The sequence below is a fragment of the Oncorhynchus clarkii genome, chromosome 30 (genome assembly GCF_045791955.1).
Source record: "Oncorhynchus clarkii lewisi isolate Uvic-CL-2024 chromosome 30, UVic_Ocla_1.0, whole genome shotgun sequence".
NCBI lineage: Eukaryota > Metazoa > Chordata > Actinopteri > Salmoniformes > Salmonidae > Oncorhynchus > Oncorhynchus clarkii.
This window is the reverse complement of record NC_092176.1, coordinates 10,104,535-10,125,379: the sequence shown is the minus strand read 5'-3', so window position 1 is coordinate 10,125,379 and position 20,845 is coordinate 10,104,535. Positions and strand designations below refer to the sequence as shown.

General features: G+C 44.0%; 1 protein-coding gene across 3 annotated transcripts; it reads right to left on the bottom strand.

The window, feature by feature from the left end:
• Positions 1-498: 498 nt before the first annotated feature.
• Positions 499-20,389, bottom strand: LOC139389702 (leucine zipper putative tumor suppressor 1-like). 3 transcript variants are annotated; one of them, XM_071136597.1, is made up of 5 exons: positions 20,074-20,389; positions 6,180-6,640; positions 2,555-3,397; positions 2,134-2,328; positions 499-1,919 (listed from the first exon to the last, which is right to left on the bottom strand). In XM_071136597.1, exons 2-5 carry the CDS (start codon positions 6,516-6,518, stop codon positions 1,416-1,418), a joined length of 1,881 nt encoding a protein of 626 aa, XP_070992698.1. In that variant the 5' UTR covers positions 6,519-6,640; positions 20,074-20,389; the 3' UTR covers positions 499-1,415. The 3 variants fall into 3 exon arrangements, with proteins under 3 accessions (XP_070992698.1, XP_070992699.1, XP_070992701.1); XM_071136598.1 differs by lacking the exon at positions 20,074-20,389 and adding an exon at positions 7,600-7,739; XM_071136600.1 differs by lacking the exon at positions 6,180-6,640 and having other exon boundaries at positions 20,074-20,344.
• Between the last annotated feature and the right edge of the window lie 456 nt (positions 20,390-20,845).

The window sequence follows — 20,845 nt, the reverse complement described above, 5'->3', positions numbered from 1 at the left end:
CTGTCCAATTACTGATACAGACTTTCTAACCTTTATGGTGTCATGTTGGAAAAGTAGATTTAAAAACATCCATGTGATTTGCAGAGATCTGAGTACCCATGTATTATATATTATTTTGAGGCCTCAATGAAACTACCTGTATCCCTTACATGTATGTAAATGCTATTGCTATTCTCTCTGTGTTTGTGTTTTCATTGGTTTGCATTGCATGTCAAGCACATCAGATTAAGGTTGGAATGATGCTCTCAGCCTGGTGAAACCATTGTTCTATTTACAGCCTTGTGGGCCTATATCCTAACAATAGTCCTTCATTTGATTTCAGCCTTGATACTGTAAGTAACAATCAGGCTGGGCTGAGAGGGAACAGGATTTAGTGCCAAATGTACCTCTGTGAGATATCTGTACCAGTGAGACATTCTCAGTGTAGTGTAGGATGCACTTTGAGACAATCATGTTCTCCTAGTCCCTCTTACAATGGAAGTGCATTGATATACATTCTTTATCATCTCAGTTTAATTAGTCCCTTTCAAACCATAATCAGTGCAATACTGCGTTGAACGTTTATATCCCTTATATCAATAAATAATACTGATGATAATTCACAAAATATACATCCAATGGTTTGACACTTAGGTAAACTCTGCTATACAGTTACTACAAAGAGTGGGGAGACTTCCGACAAAAAGAAAGACTGTGACACAGGTGGCTGCACTCCTCAGCATTTGTTGCCATGCGGCTACTATATCATGTTGCAGGAGAGAGATGTGAACTCCCATACACGTGCAGATGCCAGTATCTGTGGGTGCTGACGAGGGCATCCTCTTGTCTCACACCCTCTGCAATATCTCTGGCCACGGTGATGCTTGGGATCAAAAAGGTTAAATAGAAATAAATTGGCTCTCATATCGCTGAGTCTCAGTGGTTGTTGTGGAGACTTGCAACATTATATGTAGGACTTGACACATGCAGAACGAATGCCTTAAGTTAATTATAGTACTGGGAAAATGCTCAAGAGGAATAAGCATTTCGTAGACCTCTGTCAATTGAACATTATGGGGCGGTTTCCTGGACAAAGATTAAGCCTCGTCTTTAATGTTTTTTTGGTCCAAGTCTAGGTTTAATCTGTTTCTGGGAATCCAACCCTATGGGTAACATAACAAAAGCTTAAAGCCTGCTTTACACAGTCATAGAGAACTACAGTGATTTTAGTAGTCAGACCTGACCCCAATTCTGTCATATCGTGCAGCAGTATGTTAGCCAACTTAATTATCTTTAAAACGCTGCCCCTGCCAAGGCAACAATGGATAATCTGTTTTCTGGACAGATATAACAAATGATGTGTTTAATATGATTGTTTAATTACCCTGTTGTAACAGTTGATGATTTTAAAAAATTATTCTCTGTGAGTTTCTCCCTCAAATTTCTGTGGCTATCATATCCTCATAGTGTAACCCTGAGCTGTGGATGTCCACGTCGAGCTCCGGCCGACTCTCCAGCTCCACTGTGAGCTCCTGCAGGATCCTCTCCAAGTCTTGGTTCTTCTTGTGCATCTGCAGATAGTTGAGCTGAAGCTGGTTCTGGTACTTGATGACTCTGTCCTTCTCCTTGTTCCACGTCTGTCTTTCATGCTCAAAGCTGTTCAACAGCCTCTCCTGAGTCTCTCTCTCTTCCCTGAGCTCCCCTTTCAGTCTCGCCACCTCTCCCTGGAGGGAGTCAGTGCTCATGCACCCTTCTCTCCCCCCACTCTGGTCTGACCTCTGCTGGGCCTGGGCCTCCAGTTTGGCCTTCTGCTGCTGCCTCTGTTCTTTTGCCAGAGCCAGATCCTTTTTGATTCCTTTGATGTCTGTCTCTAGTATACCCACCTTTTCTCTTAGAAGATCAGCCTCGTTCTTCTTGCGCTGGAGCTCATTGTGGCATACCTGGGGTGGAATAGATGAATTGTGTCATTATAAAATGCAGTTTGCCGTTCAACATGGAGGCCTAGTAGATAATGACCTAGATTCAGCATTGTCACTCACACTTAAATTTAGATCTGCTCACCACTAGTGCAGCTTCTGTACTTCACTAAAGAAATCTATTCTGTATGCATATCATACTACCTCTGATTTTCTTTTGACAAAAGAGACCCAGTACCTCGACCTCCACGCTGCGAGAGTGTATCTTGTCCTCTTGTTCTTTGTTCTGCTGCCCCAATGCCTCCATTTTGTCCCGAGTCTCCTTCAGCGAGACCTTGAGGCTTACGATGTCATTCAGCTTGTGAGTGACATCAGCCTGGGAGTCCCTGAGATGCTGCTTCAGCAGGGAGATCTCCCCAGTCTTTTGACATACCTAGTAAAGAATGCAAAAAAAAAATTGCATTGAATCACTGGCTGAATTTTTAAAAATTACATTCTCTCTGGCCTGTGCAAACCCTGTGCAAACCCTGTGCAATGCATTTTCCTAGTGACCTGACCAGGAAATACTTTGGGCCCACTCAGTCACAACTAGGGCCCTGATTTTCATGGTAAGGCTATGTGGTCAGGAAAAATTCATGAGACATGCTGGCCGCACTCACCTCCCACTGGGTCTCCTCTAAGGTGGGCTCGAGCTGGGTTTTCTCCCTTTCAAACGACCTCAGTTTGACCTCTGTCAGGTCCTTTTCCTGGGTCATCCTGGCCAGCTCATCCTGGAGCCTCTGCTTGTCCTGTTGCAGCTGACTGACCTGCAGTTGCAAGGCCTGGTGGTTCCTCACGGCCCTGTGCGAGACCTGCCTGAGCTTGGTGGAGCACCTCTGCTTCAGGCCCTCCATCTCCTCAACACAATACCTCTGCCTCTCTTCGAACAGCTGGCAAGTGTCCACCTCTTTCTCCTCAAAGCTCACCTGCAGCTCATGCAGCTCTGTCTCACTCTCCAGCAGCCTCTGCTCCAGCAGCTCAATGAGAGACTCGTCCATTGAGATGGGAGAGCGATTACAACCTCCCATCTCCTCCAACAGATTAATAGGCTGCTGAGTGGACGGTATGGAGACGGCATCCCTGTTAGCCTTCACTGCCCCTCCATTGCTTAGAGCTGCAGCCCTAGCACTGGCTCTAATGTCATTCCCATTGGTCCATGTAGAGCGGGGGGGCTGCAGGGGATGGGCCATGCCATGGGCTGAGCCTACTGCACACTGAGACAATGGGCCTGTGGAAGCACTGAGGCTCCCATTGGTGCTTTGAGTAGGCAGGCTGGACATTGAATCCTGCCCAGAGTCTGAGAGTGTCACTGAAAAGGTGTCCTGTTTGGGCCCCTGGGAGTCTTTGGTCCTTTCTGGGGGAATAAGCAGGTGGGTGAGATTGTCGCGAGTCTCTGTGGAAGAGGTGCTCCTAGGGATGACTGGCTTGAAGGCTGTGGGCCGGATCAAAGCGTTCTCGGTATTCTAGAGGCAGAGGAAGGAGAGCAAATAATCAATCAGAGAACCGGTTGGTTTTAGTTTTCAACCTTCCTTTTAGCAATGGAGATGATCATGTAAGCAAATAGTGCTACCAATGAATAATCAATTATTTAGTGCTGACGAGAACAGATAACCACCTAGAAATTGGAGATTTGTACATGTAGAAGTGCAATGTAAGAATATACAGAATACATGAAACGGTCATGAAACATGAAACATGAGCTTATTCCATATGTCCCATCTGTGCTGTCTGGGAAGACCACCAGTTATACCCAACCTCCTCCTCCACCCTGTTGTACTGTCTGAGAAAAGATGAATTGCCCTACTCTGTGATATTAATAATGTGTTGCGCTGTTTAAGTGTGAGCGTTAATCCTGTGGACTCAGCATTCCTGTCCAGTGACTTCATGCCTGGAAAGCACTTTCTCTCTTGGGGCATAAAGGCCTATTCAGAGAGCAGGACTTGGATAAGACAAGATAGCATCACTGATGACATCTTACAAACGATCAAGGCATTGCAATCTGCAATATTTACTGATTTGAATTACTAAAATATAGCCTATCCATTCATTCTTAAGGAATATAACTTATAATGCCTCGTGAGGGCTCCTAGGTGGCGCAGCACCGCATCTCAGTGTTAGAGGTGTCACTACAGACCCTGGTTCAATTCCAGGCTGTATCCCAACCGGCTGTGATTGGGAGTCCCATAGGGCGGAGCACAATTGACCCAGCGTTGTCCGGGTTAGGGTTTGGCTGGGTATGTTTTTGCTGTCATTTTAGTCTTTCTAAAGTAATAATATATACAGTGCCTTGTGAAAGTATTCGGCCCCCTTGAACTTTGCGACCTTTTGCCACATTTCAGGCTTCAAACATAAAGATATAAAACTGTATTTTTTTGTGAAGAATCAACAACAAGTGGGACACAATCATGAAGTGGAACAACATTTATTGGATATTTCAAACCTTTTTAACAAATCAAAAACTGAATAATTGGGCGTGCAAAATTATTCAGCCCCTTTACTTTCAGTGCAGCAAACTCTCTCCAGAAGTTCAGTGAGGATCTCTGAATGATCCAATGTTGACCTAAATGACTAATGATGATAAATACAATCCACCTGTGTGTAATCAAGTCTCCGTATAAATGCACCTGCACTGTGATAGTCTCAGAGGTCCGTTAAAAGCGCAGAGAGCATCATGAAGAACAAGGAACACACCAGGCAGGTCTGAGATACTATTGTGAAGAAGTTTAAAGCCGGATTTGGATACAAAAAGATTTCCCAAGCTTTAAACATCCCAAGGAGCACTGTGCAAGCGATAATATTGAAATGGAAGGAGTATCAGACCACTGCAAATCTACCAAGACCTGGCCGTCCCTCTAAACTTTCAGCTCATACAAGGAGAAGACTGATCAGAGATGCAGCCAAGAGGCCCATGATCACTCTGGATGAACTGCAGAGATCTACAGCTGAGGTGGGAGACTCTGTCCATAGGACAACAATCAGTCGTATATTGCACAAATCTGGCCTTTATGTGTGAGTGGCAAGAAGAAAGCCATTTCTTAAAGATATCCATAAAAAGTGTTGTTTAAAGTTTGCCACTAGCCACCTGGGAGACACACCAAACATGTGGAAGAAGGTGCTCTGGTCAGATGAAACCAAAATTGAACTTTTTGGCAACAATGCAAAACGTTATGTTTGGCGTAAAAGCAACACCCTGAACACACCATCCCCACTGTCAAACATGGTGGTGGCAGCATCATGGTTTGGGTCTGCTTTTCTTCAGCAGGGACAGGGAAGATGGTTAAAATTGATGGGAAGATGGATGGAGCCAAATACAGGACCATTCTGGAAGAAAACCTGATGGAGTCTGCAAAAGACCTGAGACTGGGACGGAGATTTGTCTTCCAACAAGACAATGATCCAAAACATAAAGCAAAATCTACAATGGAATGGTTCAAAAATAAACATATCCAGGTGTTAGAATGGCCAAGTCAAAGTCCAGACCTGAATCCAATCGAGAATCTGTGGAAAGAACTGAAAACTGCTGTTCACAAATGCTCTCCATCCAACCTCACTGAGCTCGAGCTGTTTTGCAAGGAGGAATGGGAAAAAATGTCAGTCTCTCGATGTGCAAAACTGATAGAGACATACCCCAAGCAACTTACAGCTGTAATCGCAGCAAAAGGTGGCGCTACAAAGTATTAACTTAAGGGGGCTGAATAATTTTGCCCGCCCAATTTTTCAGTTTTTGATTTGTTAAAAAAGTTTGAAATATTCAATAAATGTCGTTCCACTTTATGATTGTGTCCCACTTGTTGTTGATTCTTCACAAAAAAATACAGTTTTATATCTTTATGTTTGAAGCCTGAAATGTGGCAAAAGGTCGCAAAGTTCAAGGGGGCCGAATACTTTCGCAAGGCACTGTAGCTTAAAATATGTTTAAAATTATAATTTAAATATCTTGGACTGTCAGTCCTTGCATCTAGCTCTGTCTATGACATGGAGTGTGGTTACACACATTTGCAGTTAGGCTGAAACCCAAACTCAAAATTGTGGCTTAAGTCATCAACCTTGGCGATGGTTAAAAAGACTGGACAACACAAAGCTTGGTGTTTCAACAGAGGTAATATTTTTGTTTGCTATCTATTGTGCTTGTCTGATCTTGAAGTTGTGTTTGAAATTGCCTCCCTGGCTATCAATTGTACAACACAGAAATATTGACACAGGCAAGTATGTTGAGCAAGTATGTTGAGCAAGTCAGAGACTCACCTTCTCCAGTTTCCCAGACATAGTTGGCACTCTACAGTCTGGTTCCGTATCAGTAAAATGTCCCTGTCCTAAAAGGTTCTCTGTTAGGATGCCTCTCTGGTGAGTCGTCCGCGGCTTGTGGCTCACTTTTATATAAAAGAAGTCCTCACTCCTGCCTGCCTGAGAGATGGCTTTAGATGTGTTGTTGGAGGACCCCTGTGCAAAGCTATACTTCAGTAGGCCATCCAGGCTCCGGCCTGTCTTCCGGTGATGGCCTGCTTTCTTTAATTTGTACTCCGTGGCCTGACAGTGCTTGCTGTGAAGACTGTGACCTGAGACGAGGCTGCTGACGCTTCCCATGGTCTCTGAGCATTAGGGAAAGCAGAATGGATGTCCTGACAACTTTAACGTATTTTGTTGAAGAGGTACTTGTAGTGCGGGAAAAACTCATGACCCCAGGGAGATATTGTCAACGTTTCCATCTGAAGGGAAGAAATTGAGATTCAACTTGAGATTTTTTGTTATACTTTTCTCACTATTACTTTCGCAACAAACCATACTGTAGACATACCCTCTTTTCATCATCCCTGCCCCGGGAGATACAAGGTCCCAGATGTTGCTAGCCATGATCTCAAACCCTCTAGGGAACAGACTTAATGTCTTTCAGTTGTCACTAGTTACTAAGTAGCAGAGGTCTCCAAAGTGAATGAGATTGCCCATGGGCTCCCTAACCACCTGGTGTCCTTTCTTTAAGCATAATGTCGACAGGAACAAAAGCATGGCTCAACGGGCCAACTATAATAGTCCCATTAAGTAGTACGTATCTGATAGCTAATCCGTTGCAAATCATTCTTAACACGGCGTGGCTGGCGTGGAAGACATGCATAGCTGTCACTGTTAGTGTTTTATTTTGTTAGAGTATGGTGCAAGTGCAGTTGTTTTGAATGAATAAGGAGTGTTAGTTTTCCACTGTTTGTCTCTCAGGAAGAGATGAAAAAACGGACAAAACAGGCACCTAGTAAGAACTCTTCTGCTCACCTTATCTTTTCATAGAAAATGCAATAATAGCTATGTGAACAGGGACAAGAATCACAATGGACGAAACAGAATACAGTCTCTTGGTCACAGCATGTCAGAAAAAAATGGATATTTAGCTTCGTTCAGCAGAAGGATATTTTTTACATGTTTACATTGTTTGACATGGTACTGTTTGGCATGATACCTCACAATTTTCCTCAAATAATAGCTCATTATTGTTTTGATTTGTACCTTTTCAAGCACAGAACAATGCCAGATGCCATATGTAAACAATCTTTGACATCACCCCCACCCCCACCTCCAGCCTATCTGTCTGTCTGACATTCTTTCACAATCCCTCTCAAATTCTAGAATTCACCACCAAAATTCATCACAAGACTAGAAAATATTCACATTGACTTACTGCCATGGCAAAGCATCCGTCTAGCAGACTAACGCGCAGCAATCCCTTCAGTCCTGGAAATACCACGTAGCCGTGTGTGTGTACGAGTGTGCGTCCCTGAATGAACCATTCATGCAGTGAACACACCACCACTATCACCAGCCAAGAGGGTACTATTCTGAGGGGGTGGGTCTTTCTTTGCTTTATTCAGAGGCGGCCCGGCTTTGCATAACTGACATGTAAATTCAGCTAGACGGGAGATGGGACCTTGGAAGCCCCCCAGGGAATGGGGTGTATGACATGTGCTCCTTTTACCCTGGCACACGCCGCTCAAGTGATTAACTCCTTTTCCTCACAATGGATTCTTTAAACCCCCCCCCGTACACCCCCAAACTCCCTCCGCCCCCTTTTCTCCATCAACTGACTGTGTAATACCCCCCCCCCCCCCCCCCTTCCCTGTTCCTCCCACACTGCCCCACATCCACTCTGAACAAACACCTCTCTGGCTGAAGAGAAATAACCCCTCTTTATCTGCTGAAGTGTGCCATTCTTTGTGTGGACTTTTGTCTGGTGTTTGATTTATTCCTACTGAACAGCAAACACCATATTTGAGTGTTAAATAAATGGCTACACTTTAGAATAAGGGGCAAATTGTGCAGTAAGAGTGATTTACTGCTGAGGGCTTTGAGTTGCTCTTAGTGCTGCTGTATCAGTTTCAGCTTGCCCACTTTCTCAGCCTATCTAGGAATATACTGTAAAAGTCAACCCTTGTTTTAGGCAAGCAGCCTAAATTGATTCAATCTTTTAACACACACACCTTAATTGATCAACTTTTTTAGTTGATCAAGGAAATATTTTGTGCAATGTTCACAGATGGAACATTATTGATTTTAAGAATGTTAATTTCAAGGGCTTTCAAAATAAATCCATTTGTTGAGATTCAACTCCTGATAAACAACAGGGCACAACTGCATTAGTAGTAGGGAGATATTTCACCAAAAATCTGTAGATAATTGCTTTCTTTTTATTCTATCATAGATATTCAAGATAATGTACATGAACTGTCTTTACTAAACCATATCAGAGGCTCTTCTTGTATTTAGGAAGATTTTGTAATTTCATCAAGATTACATAATTGAAATATATTATATAAATCCATCTGACCCTCGGGCCTCCTAGGATCACAATGATGTAAGGCCTTCAGTCACTGGTGAACAATTGGGGGTATTTGGAGCTACATTGAGAATGGGGTTTGGGGGAGTGATCTCTTTGCATGAGTGTGTGCATAGTGAGGGGGAGGGTTTGCTACACGTGCCCCCACCAAGCCACAGCTGACCTGCCTGACACAAAAGCCTGCCACACAGCAGACCAGCTGACACTGAGACACACAGTGACACGCGTAGCCAATCCATTACCTCATAGGCGAGAGCAGGGACATACAGGGCAGGATTTATACCTGTCCCACAAGGAACGAGCTGCTCTGCTCTGCTGTACCTCTTTAGCAAGCGGTCCTGTTTCGTACCTCGCCCCTCGGCTGGAAACCTCTGCTAAAGAGGTACAGTAGAGCAATTCGTGATTGTTTATACCGATCTAAAACAACTTTTAAATCCGTGATGCTAGACACAAGCGGTAAAATGCCAGAGGAAGTCGCGACTCTGGTGCACATGGAAATATCTTTGATTTGTCTCTATGACATTCAGAAGTTGAGCTATGACCTAGTCAAGGAGTCTAAGCAATTGGAAGTAATCTTCTACAATGTGTGACTCTGTCACTAATCCATTTTTTTTGTATTTTTATTTATTTAAGAACAATAATTAAGAACAAATTCTTATTTACAATGACAGCCTACCAAAAGGCAAAAGGCCTCCTGCGGGGACAGGGGGCCTGGGATTTAAATAAATAAATAAATGTAATATCAACGTAGGACAAAACACACATCCCAATAAGAGAGACAACACAACACTACATAAGGAAAGACCTAAGATAACAACATAGCAAGGCAGCAACACCACATGGGAGCAGCGCAAAACATGGTACAAACATTATTGGGCACAGTCAACAATTGATTAAATCACTTTCTGTAAAATAGAATATGTGCTGTATAATTAAATTGATGGTTGACATAAATTATCACAATAAAACATATTTGGTAGCAGAATAACATTTTATTTTCCTTATCCATTATTATTATCATTAAATAGCCTACCTGAAAGACGTAATGAGTATTGGTAAACTTCGTAGAATTGCAGAAAATGAGCTTCAAAACAAACATTTTCTTAGGTCCCTTAATTTTCTTAGGGGGGAGGTGGTAGGGTGGGGGGTCATGAAATGTTGTGTCACACAGCCCAATGTTATTTTCGGTAGAATTGTGGTTAGGCCCCATCGTGGTGCGTAAACTGCGAATAGATGGACTGAGAAGACATAATTATAAAGCGTTGTTAGCCTCAAGTCCTCTCAGTCATGACACAGCCATATTCCAAACTCGCATATACAGTTGAAGTCGGAAGTTTACATACACTTAGGTTGGAGTCATTAAAACTCGTTTTTCAACCACTCCACACTTTTCTTGTTAACAAACTATAGTTTTGTCAAGTCGGATAGGACATCTACTTTGTGCATGACACAAGTAATTTTTCAAACAATTGTTTCCAAACAGATTATTTCACTGATTATTCACTGTATCACAATTCCAGTGGGTCAGAAGTTTACATTACACTAAGTTGACTGTGCCTTTAAACAGCTTGGCAAATTCCAGAAAATGATGTCATGGCTTTAGAAGCTTCTGATAGTGTCACGTTCTGACCTTAGTTCTTTTGTTATGTCTTTGTTTTAGTATGGTCAGGGCGTGATTTGGGTGGGTTGTCTATGTTCCTTTTGTGGTGTTTTTGTGTTTGGCCTGGTATGGTTCTCAATCAGAGGCAGGTGTCGTTAGTTGTCTCTGATTGAGAATCATACTTAGGTAGCCTTTTCCCACCTGTGTGGTGTGGGTGCTTATGTTCTGTTGAGTGTTCGTATTCTGCACCAGACAGAACTGTTTCGTTCGTTCACTTTGTTGTTTTTGTTCAGTGTTCAATTTCTTTATTAAAAATATGGACACTTACCACGCTGCGCATTGGTCCTCACCTTCTTCCACCGACGACCGTTACAGAATCACCCACCAACCAAGGACCAAGCAGCGTGGTAACGGGCAGCAGCAGAAATCTCAAGACTCCTGGACATGGGAGGAGATTCTGGACGGCAAGGGACCCTGGGCACAGGCTGGGGAATATTCCCTCCCCAAAGCAGAGCTGGTGGCAGCGAAAGCTGAGCGGTGGTGGTATGAGGAAGCAGCACGGCAGTGAGGCTGGGACGAGAGGCAGCCCCAAAAAGTTATTGGGGGGCACACGGGGAGTGTGGCTAAGTCAGGTAGGAGACCTGAGCCAACTCCCCGTGCTTACCGTGGAGAGAGGTGGACGAGGCAGGCACCGTGTTATGCCGTGAGGCGCACGGTGTCCCCGGTGCGCAGGCATAGCCCGGTGCGTTACAGCGCAGCGCCTCGTATCGGCCGGGCTAGAGTGGACATCGAGCCAGGTGCCATGAAGCAGGCTCAGCGCATCTGGTCTCCAGTGCGTCTCCTCGGGCCGGGGTACATGGCACCAGCCCTACGCATGGTGACCCCGGTTCCCCAGCATAGCCCAGTGCGGTCTATTCCACCTCGCCGCACTGGCCTGGCTACAGGGAGTATCCAGCCAGGTAGGGTTGTGCAGGCTCGGTGATCGAGACCTCCAGTGCGCCTCCACGGTCCGGTCTATCCGGTGCCTCTCCACGCACCAGGCCTCCGGTGGCAGCCCCCCCGCACCAGGCTGTCTCTCCGTCTCTTCCCTACAGGTGCTCCCTCCTGCTCAGTGCTGCCAGAGTCTCCCATCTGTCCTGAGCTGCCAGAGTCTCTCGTCTGTCCTGAGCTGCCAGAGTCTCTCGTCTGTCCTGAGCTGCCAGAGTCTCCCGTCTGTCCTGAGCTGCCAGAGTCTCCCGTCTGTCCTGAGCTGCCAGAGTCTCCCGTCTGTCCTGAGCTGCCAGAGTCGCCCGTCTGTCCTGAGCTGCCAGAGTCGCCCGTCTGTCCTGAGCTGCCAGAGTTGCCCGTCTGTCCTGAGCAGCCAGAGTCGCCCGTCTGTCCTGAGCTGCCAGAGCCGCCCGTTACTCCGGTGATGCCGGAATCACCCTTCACTCCGGAGCTGCCGGAATCGCCCGTCACTCCAGCGCTGCCAGAATCGCCATTCACTCCGGAGCTGCCGGAGTCACCCGCCTGTCCTGAGCTGCCAGAGTCGCCCGTCTGTCCTGAGCTGCCAGAGCCGCCCGTTACTCCGGTGATGCCGGAATCACCCTTCACTCCGGAGCTGCCGGAATCGCCCGTCACTCCAGCGCTGCCAGAATCGCCATTCACTCCGGAGCTGCCGGAGTCACCCGCCTGTCCTGAGCTGCCAGAGTCGCCCGTCTGTCCTGAGCTGCCAGAGCCGCCCGTTCACTCCGGAGCTGCCGGAGTCTCCCGCCTGTCCGGTGCTGCCGGAATCTCCCATCCATTCGGGACCCGTTGCTAGGGTCCCCAGTCCGAGGTTGGCGGCGAGGGTCGGCGCTCTAATGAGGCCATAGAGGCGGGTAAAGAGGCCGGCAAAGACTATGGTGGAGTGGGGTTCACGTCCCGCGCCAGAGCCGCCACCGCGGACAGACACCAACCCAGACCCTCCCCTATAGGTTCAGGTTTTGCGGCCGGAGTCTGCACCTTTGGGTGGGGGGGGGGGTACTGTCACGTTCTGACCTTAGTTCTTTTGTTATGACTTTGTTTTAGTATGGTCAGGGCGTGATTTGGGTGGGTTGTCTATGTTCCTTTTGTGGTGTTTTTGTGTTTGGCCTGGTATGGTTCTCAATCAGAGGCAGGTGTCGTTAGTTGTCTCTGATTGAGAATCATACTTAGGTAGCCTTTTCCCACCTGTGTGGTGTAGGTGATTATGTTCTGTTGAGTGTTTGTATTCTGCACCAGACAGAACTGTTATGTTCATTCACTTTGTTGTTTTTGTTCAGTGTTCAATTTCTTTATTAAAAATATGGAAACTTACCACGCTGCGCATTGGTCCTCACCTTCTTCCACCGACGACCGTTACAGATAGGCTAATTGACATTATTTGAGTCAATTGGAGGTGTACCTGTGGGTGTACTGTATTTCAAGACCAACCTTTTAAACTCAGTGCCTCTTTGCTTGACATCATGGGAAAATCAAAAGAAATCAGCCAAGACCTCAGAAACAAAATTGTAGACCTCCACAAGTCTGGTTCATCCTTGGGAGCAATTTCAAAACGCCTGAAGGTACCACGTTCATCTGTACAAACAATAGTACGCAAGTATAAACACCAAGGGACCACGCAGCCATCATCCTGCTCAGGAAGGAGACGCGTTCTGTCTCCTAGAGATGAACGTACTTTGGTGCGAAAAGTGAAAATCAATCCCAGAACTACAGCAAAGGACCCCGTGAAGATGCTGGAGGAAACAGGTACAAAGTATCTATATCCACAGTAAAAATGAGTCCTATATCGACATAACCTGAAAGGCCGCTCAGCAAGGAAGAAGCAACTGCTCCAAAACCGCCATAAAAAAGCCAGACTATGGTTTGCAACTGCACATGGGGACAAAGATCGTACTTTTTGGAGAAATGTCCTCTGGTCTGATGAAACAAAAATAGAACTGTTTGGCTATAATGACCGTCAATATGTTTGGAGGAAAAAGGGGGTGGTTTGCAAGCCGAAGAACTCCATCCCAACTGTGAAACACGGTGGTGGCATCATCATGTTGAGGGGGGGCTTTGCTGCAGGAGGGACTGGTGCACTTTACAAAATAGATGGCATCATGGGGGTAGGAAAAATATGTGGATATATTGAAGCAACATCTCAATACATTAGTCAGGAAGTTAAATCTTGGTCGCAAATGGGTCTTCCAAATGGACAATGACCCCAAGCATACTTACAAAGTTGTGGCAAAATGGCTTAAGGACAACACAGTCAAGGTATTGGAGTAGCCATCACAAAGCCCTGACCTCAAGCCTATATGTGTGGGCAGAACTGAAAAAGCATGTGCGGTCAAGGAGGCCTACAAACCTGACTCAGTTACACCAGCCTTGTCAGGAGGAATGGACCAAAATTCACCCAACTTATTGTAGGAAGCTTGTGGAAGGCTACCCGAAGCGTTTGACCCAAGTTAAACAATTTAAAGGCAATGCTACCAAGTACTAATTGAGTGTATGTAAACTTCTGACCCACTGGAAATGTGATGAAAGAAATTAAAGCTGAAATAAATCATCCTCTCTACTATTATTCTGACTTTTCACATTCTTAAAATAAAGTGGTGATCCTAACTGACCTAAGACAGGGATTTTTTACTAGGATTAAATGTCAGGAATTGTGAAAAACTGAGTTTAAATGTATTTGGCTAAGGTGTATGTAAACTTCTGACTTCAACTGTGGATTGTGAGTGTGTGTATGTGTGTGAATGTGAGACACCAAAAAGGACAACAAAAACCTTTCCAGGGTTTGATGAGGTGAATAATTGAAAAGGAAGGCCCTGTCTCTATATGTGTATGCTGTCAAGGATTATCCTCACGTAGCTTGACATTGTTCCTTGTGCATTGTGTGGCCAAGTTGAAAGTATGAGTTATCTTCGTTAAACTAAATGACACTCTGCTGGGAATGATGTGGGAGACAGAGACAAGCATCGATCTGTCACTTTCCCTCTTATTCTCCTGCTATCCATCCATCCAGCTTGTACATGCTCTAGTGTGATTTCTCCTCAGAGCATACAATGGCAGCTAATTGGATAATCCACTTAGTACATTGGTGAGGAGGCTGTGAGTGAATGACCCCTCAGCTCTGAATAGGGAATCGCACACGCTCATTCCTACTGCCATTGAGGGAAGAGAGAGAGAGTTTTTCTGTGTCTGTGTGCGAGTGAGTGATATCAATGAAAATGTCAACATTATGTTTGAAGTGAGTATGGGTATTTTGTAGGCTACCCTGAGTGCCCTTCAATCAATCCTTTTGAGTGGTGGAGGAAAGGGCCTTGTGTGGATGGGGGGAAAAGTTAAATGACTGGTTGTGGTGAAGTGAGCATGTGCTAGTCATTAATGAAACATCATTGCTTTTCATTAAGGTAAGAACAGCCAGGTCCGTTTTAATGGAGGCCTATCTCTGAAATTAGAATGCTTGCCTGAAGCGATTCAACCCTTTCAAATGAGACATTAGGCCGACAAGCAATCAACCGTAACTCTACAAAGGTGATGCTCATTCTATGAATTTGCATTTCTGGGGTGCCCGGTGATAACATTCTGAAAGGCATTTGCATAAGCCTAGCAGCTGGACTCCGTACAAGGAGAAACTTGTTTTAAATTGCATCCAAATGGTACCCTTAATTAATGACCAGGCCAAAGAAAGTATGTTTGTAAGTGACAAGTGCTTTATGCCTAATGTATTATTGCATATCCTTACTGAGCCACACTATCCAAATTCTACATCGATTATTGCTCTCTGATGTCTGTACACTTAACGTACTGAAGTGGCTGGAATCTATCCAAAAACTGTTTTAGAGAGTTGTGTGCATCGTACATTAGATGCTACAGATCAGTAGCCTCTCCGTAGTCATAAAATATTTACTTCTTAGGCTTTTATCTCTGAGTCAGACTAAAAATGAAAGGCCACAGTGAAAAGCAAGGCAGCAAATAGCGGTATTCGTCTACCTTTATCGAAAAGTGAAACTGTAGAGACCCACACTACTTGCATCCACTTACAGATAAGTAGTAACTTTCAAAGTAAGTTCAGTAGGTAAAAGTATCTCTGGGCCTAACCTTCTTCAATAATGCTGGACCACAGATAGAAAGCTTGTGAACCTCCCCAAAAAATTAGAAGCCCCCAAAAAGTGACAAGAGTGTTTTCTGAGCTACATTAGAGGGGAAGTGAATTTAGATCCAAACTTTCCAGCCTGGCCTCAAAGATACAGTATATGAAACATACTTACTATATGCATCTCTGTCTCAAAGTCTAGTTACTTGAAACAGAAACAAAAGTATGGAGGTTGGTTGGGGCGGATGGGTGGGTGTATACGGCGACCGTCTAGCAATCCAAAGGTTGCGTGTTTGAGTCGCGTCGGGGACAACTGTAGCATTTTTGTTCATCCTTCCCATAACTCTTATTCTAACCTTAACCCAATTCACATAACCTGCTACAAAAACTCTCCTAACATTTGTTGTTTTGTTCTCCTAACCACTAATTCTCCCTGTAATTCTTATTTGTTGTTATGATGCAACATGCAAAAAAAGTCTACCAAGACGTATGATAAGTTACATCATCCAATTTGTATGATATTATACATCCTCTATGTCGTATGATATTGTACGACCGCTATTTAATTCATAATGTAACGTAACGTAATATATCATACAAAATGGAGGGAACAGATTTACATACCAAATCCTATGAATTTCCATGAGACCAGGTTGAACATGCAAATCACAATTGTCTAATTAACAGTTTGAATAAAAGTTTAAGTATTGGAGAAATAAAATCTGTAAGTGATAAAAGACATTAACCACAAGTAGGGCCTGGAGTTTTTCTTGGTCATATGTTGTGGTCAGAAAAACAAACACCTGACACTAGACATAAGGTATGAGGTATGAATTTGAGAGTGGTTACATTTCTTCAATCCTACCCCATATGTTTATGTGGTGAGGCTGCTGTTGGGCTAAAATACAAATTCCAGATTGTGGCTTTAAGACTCATTCCGGAGCTTAGAACTGGAAGGTTGACATTAGCCATTGATTGTGCAGCTGACATTTGAGGAATTCATATACAGTTGAAGTCGGATGTTTACATACACCTTAGCCAAATACATTTAAACTCAGTTTTTCCCAATTCCTGACATTTGATCAGAGTAAAAATTCCCTGTCTTAGGTCAGTTAGGATCACCACTTTATTTTTTAAGAATGTGAAATGTCATAATAATAGTACAGATAATGATTTATTTCAGCTTTTAGTTCTTTCATCACATTCCCAGTGGGTCAGAAGTTTACATATACTCAATTAGTATTTGGTAGCATTGCCTTTAAATTGATTAACTTGGGTCAAACGTTTTGGGTAGCCTTCCACAAGCTTCCCACAATAAGTTGGGTGAATTTTGGTCCATTCCTCGTGACAGAGCTTGTGTAACTGAGTCAGGTTTGTAGGCCTCCTTCCTCCACATGCTTTTTCAGTTCTGTCCACACATTTCTATAGTTTTGAGGTCAGGGCTTTGTGATGGCCAATCCGATACCTTGACTGTGTTGTCCTTAAGCCATTTTGCCATATTTTGCCACAACTTTGTCCATTTTGTCAATTTGCGACCAAGCTATTATCTTCCTGACTGATGTAGATGTAGATTGAGATTTTGATTCAATACATCCAAATCATTTTCCTTCCCACATGATACCATCTATTTTGTGAAGTGCACCAGCTCCTTCTGCAGCAAAGCAACACCACAACATGATGCTGACACCCCTGTGCATCACTGTTGGGATGGTGCTCTTCGGCTTGCAAGCCTCCGCCTTTTTCCTCCAAACATAACAATGTCATTACGGCCAAATAGTTATATTTTTGTTTCATCAGACCAGAGGTCATTTCTCCAAAAAGTACAATCTTTGTCCCCATGTGCAGTTGCAATCCGTAGTCTGGCTTTTTTTATGGCGGTTTTGGAGTAGTGGCTTCTTCCTTGCTGAGCGGCCTTTCAGGTTATGTCGATATAGGACTCGTTTTACTGTGGATATAGATACTTTTGTACATGTTTCCTCCAGCATCTTCACAACGTCCTTTGCTGTTGTTCTGGGATTGATTTGCACTCTTCGCACCAAAGTACGTTCATGTCTAGGAGACAGAGATGAACGTACTATTGTTTGTACAGATGAATATGGTACCTTCAGGCATTTGGAAATTGCTCCCAAGGATGAAGCAGACTTGTGGAGGTCTACAATTCTGTCTTGACTGATTGCTCTTGTTTTTCCCATGATGTCAAGCCAAGAGGCACTGAGTTTGAAGGTATGCCTTGAAATACATACACAGATAAACCTCCAATTGACTCAAATTATGTCAATTAGTGTATCAGAAGTTTCTAAAGCCATGACATCATTTTCTGGAATTTTCCAAGCTGTTTAAAAGGCACAGTCAACTTAGTGTATGTAAACTTCTGACCCACTGGAATTGTGATACAGTGAATTATAAGTGAAATAATCTGTTTGTAAACAATTGTTTGAAAAATGACTTGTGTCATGCACAAAGTAGATGTCCTAACTGACTTACCAAAACTATAATTTGTTAACAAGGCATTTGTGGAGTGGTTGAAAAACAAGTTTCAATGACTCCAACCTAAGTGTATGTAAACTTCTGACTTCAACTGTATTACCTCAATTACCCCGACTAACCCCCTGTACAACGCCTCACTATTGTTATTTTACTGATGCTCTTTAATTATTATTATTTATTTTTATTTTTTGCTTATCTATTTTTTACTTAACACAAATATTTCTTAAAACTGCATTGCAGTAAAATAACATTTTATTTGTATTAGGGGAGTTTCTCCCATTCTTCTCAGAAGATCCTCAAGCTCTGTCAGGTTGGATGGGGAGCATCCCTGCACAGCAATTTTCAGTTCTCTACAGAGATGTTAGATCAGGTTCAAGTCCGGGTTCTGGCTAGGCCACACAAGGACATTCAGAGGCTTGTCCTGAAGCCACTCCTGCGTTGTCTTGGCTGTGTGCATAGGGTCCGTTGTCCTGTTGGAAGGTGAACCTACTCCCCAGTCTCAGGTCCTGATTACTCTAAGCAGGTTTTCATCAAGGATCTCTCTTTGAATGCCTTTGGATGCCTTTTAAGCAGGCTGTCATTTTCCTTTTACTGAGGAGTGGCTTCCGTCTGACCACTCTACCATAAAGTCCTGTTTGGTGGAGTGCTGCTGAAATGATTGTCCTTCTAGTTCTCCCATCTCCACAGAGGAACTCTGGAGCACTGTCAGAGGGACCATTGGGTTCTTGGTCACCTCCCTGACCAAGGCCCTTCTCCCCCGATTACTCAGTTTGGCCGGGCCGCCAGCTTAAGGAAGAGTCTTGGTGGTACCAAACTTCTTCAATTTAAGAATGATGGAGGTCACTGTGTTCTTGGGGACCTTCAATCTGGTAACCTTTCCCAGATCTGTGCCTCGACACAATTCTGTCTCGGAGCTCTACAGACAATTCATTCGACCTCATGGCTTGGTTTTTGCTTTGACATGCACTGTCAACTGTGGGACCTTATATAGAGAGTTGTGTGCCTTTCCAAATCATGTCCAATCAATTGAATTGACCACAGGTGGACTTCAATCAAGTTGTAGACACATCTCAAAGATGATCAATGGAAACAGGATGCATCTGAGCTCAGTTTTGAGTCTCATAGCAAAGGGTCTGAATACTTACGTAACATTTATAAAAACCTGTTTTTGCTTTGTAGATTGATTTTTATTTTATTCGATCCATTTTAGAATAAGGCTGTAACGTGACAAAATGTGGAAAAAGTCAAGTGCTCTGAATACTTTCCCGAATGTACCGTACATTAGATTTGGGGTTGGGAAGCAAACATGTGTGCTCATTCGCTGCAATAGCATCCCTACATTAGCATCGCTGAACCAAGCCTCATATACAGATGCTGTATTTGGGTATCTGGGCCAGTTATTTTGAGAGTCTCTTTAGCAGGCCATGACAATGTTAATGGTTAGTCTGAAGAGATTGCAGATTGGATATAAAATAAATACAGTTCCGTTCTGCTCTCCAAAGCCTGTCTTCTCCAGTTTTTATACACCCACACGTTTCTGTATTCCTTTTGAAGCAGCACTACAATGCATGTCTATGCAGGTACACAGTTTATCCAATCTCTCATCTTGTCACCAGATCCGTCTGCAGGTTTCAACACATAATGTACACAGTGGTCACAATGTTTTTGTGGTTATAGCAGTGCACACCAATTTCCTTGTTTGATGTACACTGGGGAGGTCTGTTGTCTATTAGAGACTAATTACAAGCTGTTGAAAAGCTGTGGTCTGAAACAGTATATTACTACATATTATATTGCACTTGATAGTGTTTAGAGACAGCAGTGGAATGCTAACACCTCAGTTAGGACCGACGCACATGCACTCCAGAGAGTTGTTCTTTAGAAACAAGCTAAACACCTCCACAAAATGACAAACCTTTCTACTCTTTATTTGTTAAAATAAAGGTTATTCTTCAATCATAGACAACAAAACATTTGCTCTAACTACAGTAAAACCTTGCCGAGTCAGAGCACATTCACATGTTCAACTTCTTTCTGCTGCCTTTCCGTTACTTCCTAGCATGTTTACCCTGGGCTAGTCATCGATATGAACCACTTGTACCAAGTCACATCCAGTTTAGCAGCCATAACATTTGAGCCTTAGGTGACCTACCTCCATTACTGAGTGCTGAGCTACTTTACCGGGTCTGCCTCTTCCATGTGGAGGATGGCTTGCGCTGCTGAGTGGGACACAAAGGGGCAATGTCTCTTTTTATGTTTGTGTTTATATTTTTCTTTGTCCTCTAAGCCCGTTTTTGTCTCTCCATACTGTGTGTTCACTTCATCCCATCTCCCAGGAATGGAGCGCTGTCACCCTCCCACAGAAATACATTGCTCTTCTTTTGCTATCTTCCTCTTTCTACCTCTCCTTTCTCCTTGTTCCTTCCCTCTTTAACTCCCTCCCACTGTCCCTTTCTCTACCACTCACTCACCCTTTTTCTTGCTCGCTCCTATCTCCTCCTCTCACTCTCCCGTCATCCTATCTATTGAGCTGTATTTCTCCACTCTGCTTTCTGCTCCCCTCCCTCTTCCTCTTTCAGCTCTCCCTCTATCTGCTCTCTCTCTCTCTCTCTTTCTCTCTCTCTCGCTCACTCTCTCTCCCCCTCCTTGGCACTCAGCCACAATATTCTGTTATCCATCATAACTCCACTGCCTGTGTGTACCCACATACCATCAGCCCACTGTTCTTATTGGATGGCTCCACACTCTTCTAAAGCTTTTTCGAGGCACGGTGATGCATGTGTGTCTCTTTCAGTGTGCACAATGCTGGTTTTGTAATTCAACCCACTGTGCCATAAACATTTCGAATCTATGTTGATTTACTCCACGTTAATAATACAGAGGAGCAGGCAAATCAATTATAAAACAGTAACAACTTAGTACGT

What these genes read in the sequence shown, in the direction of transcription:
- LOC139389702 (XM_071136597.1), bottom strand. Translation starts at nt 6,518, where the DNA reads ATGGGAAGCGTCAGCAGCCTCGTCTCAGGTCACAGTCTTCACAGCAAG. An exon ending in TGTCTGGGAAACTGGAGAAG is followed by an intron (nt 3,398 to 6,179) that starts GTGAGTCTCTGA and finishes CTCTGCCTCTAG; the next exon opens with AATACCGAGAACGCTTTGAT. An exon ending in TAGAGGAGACCCAGTGGGAG is followed by an intron (nt 2,329 to 2,554) that starts GTGAGTGCGGCC and finishes ATTCTTTACTAG; the next exon opens with GTATGTCAAAAGACTGGGGA.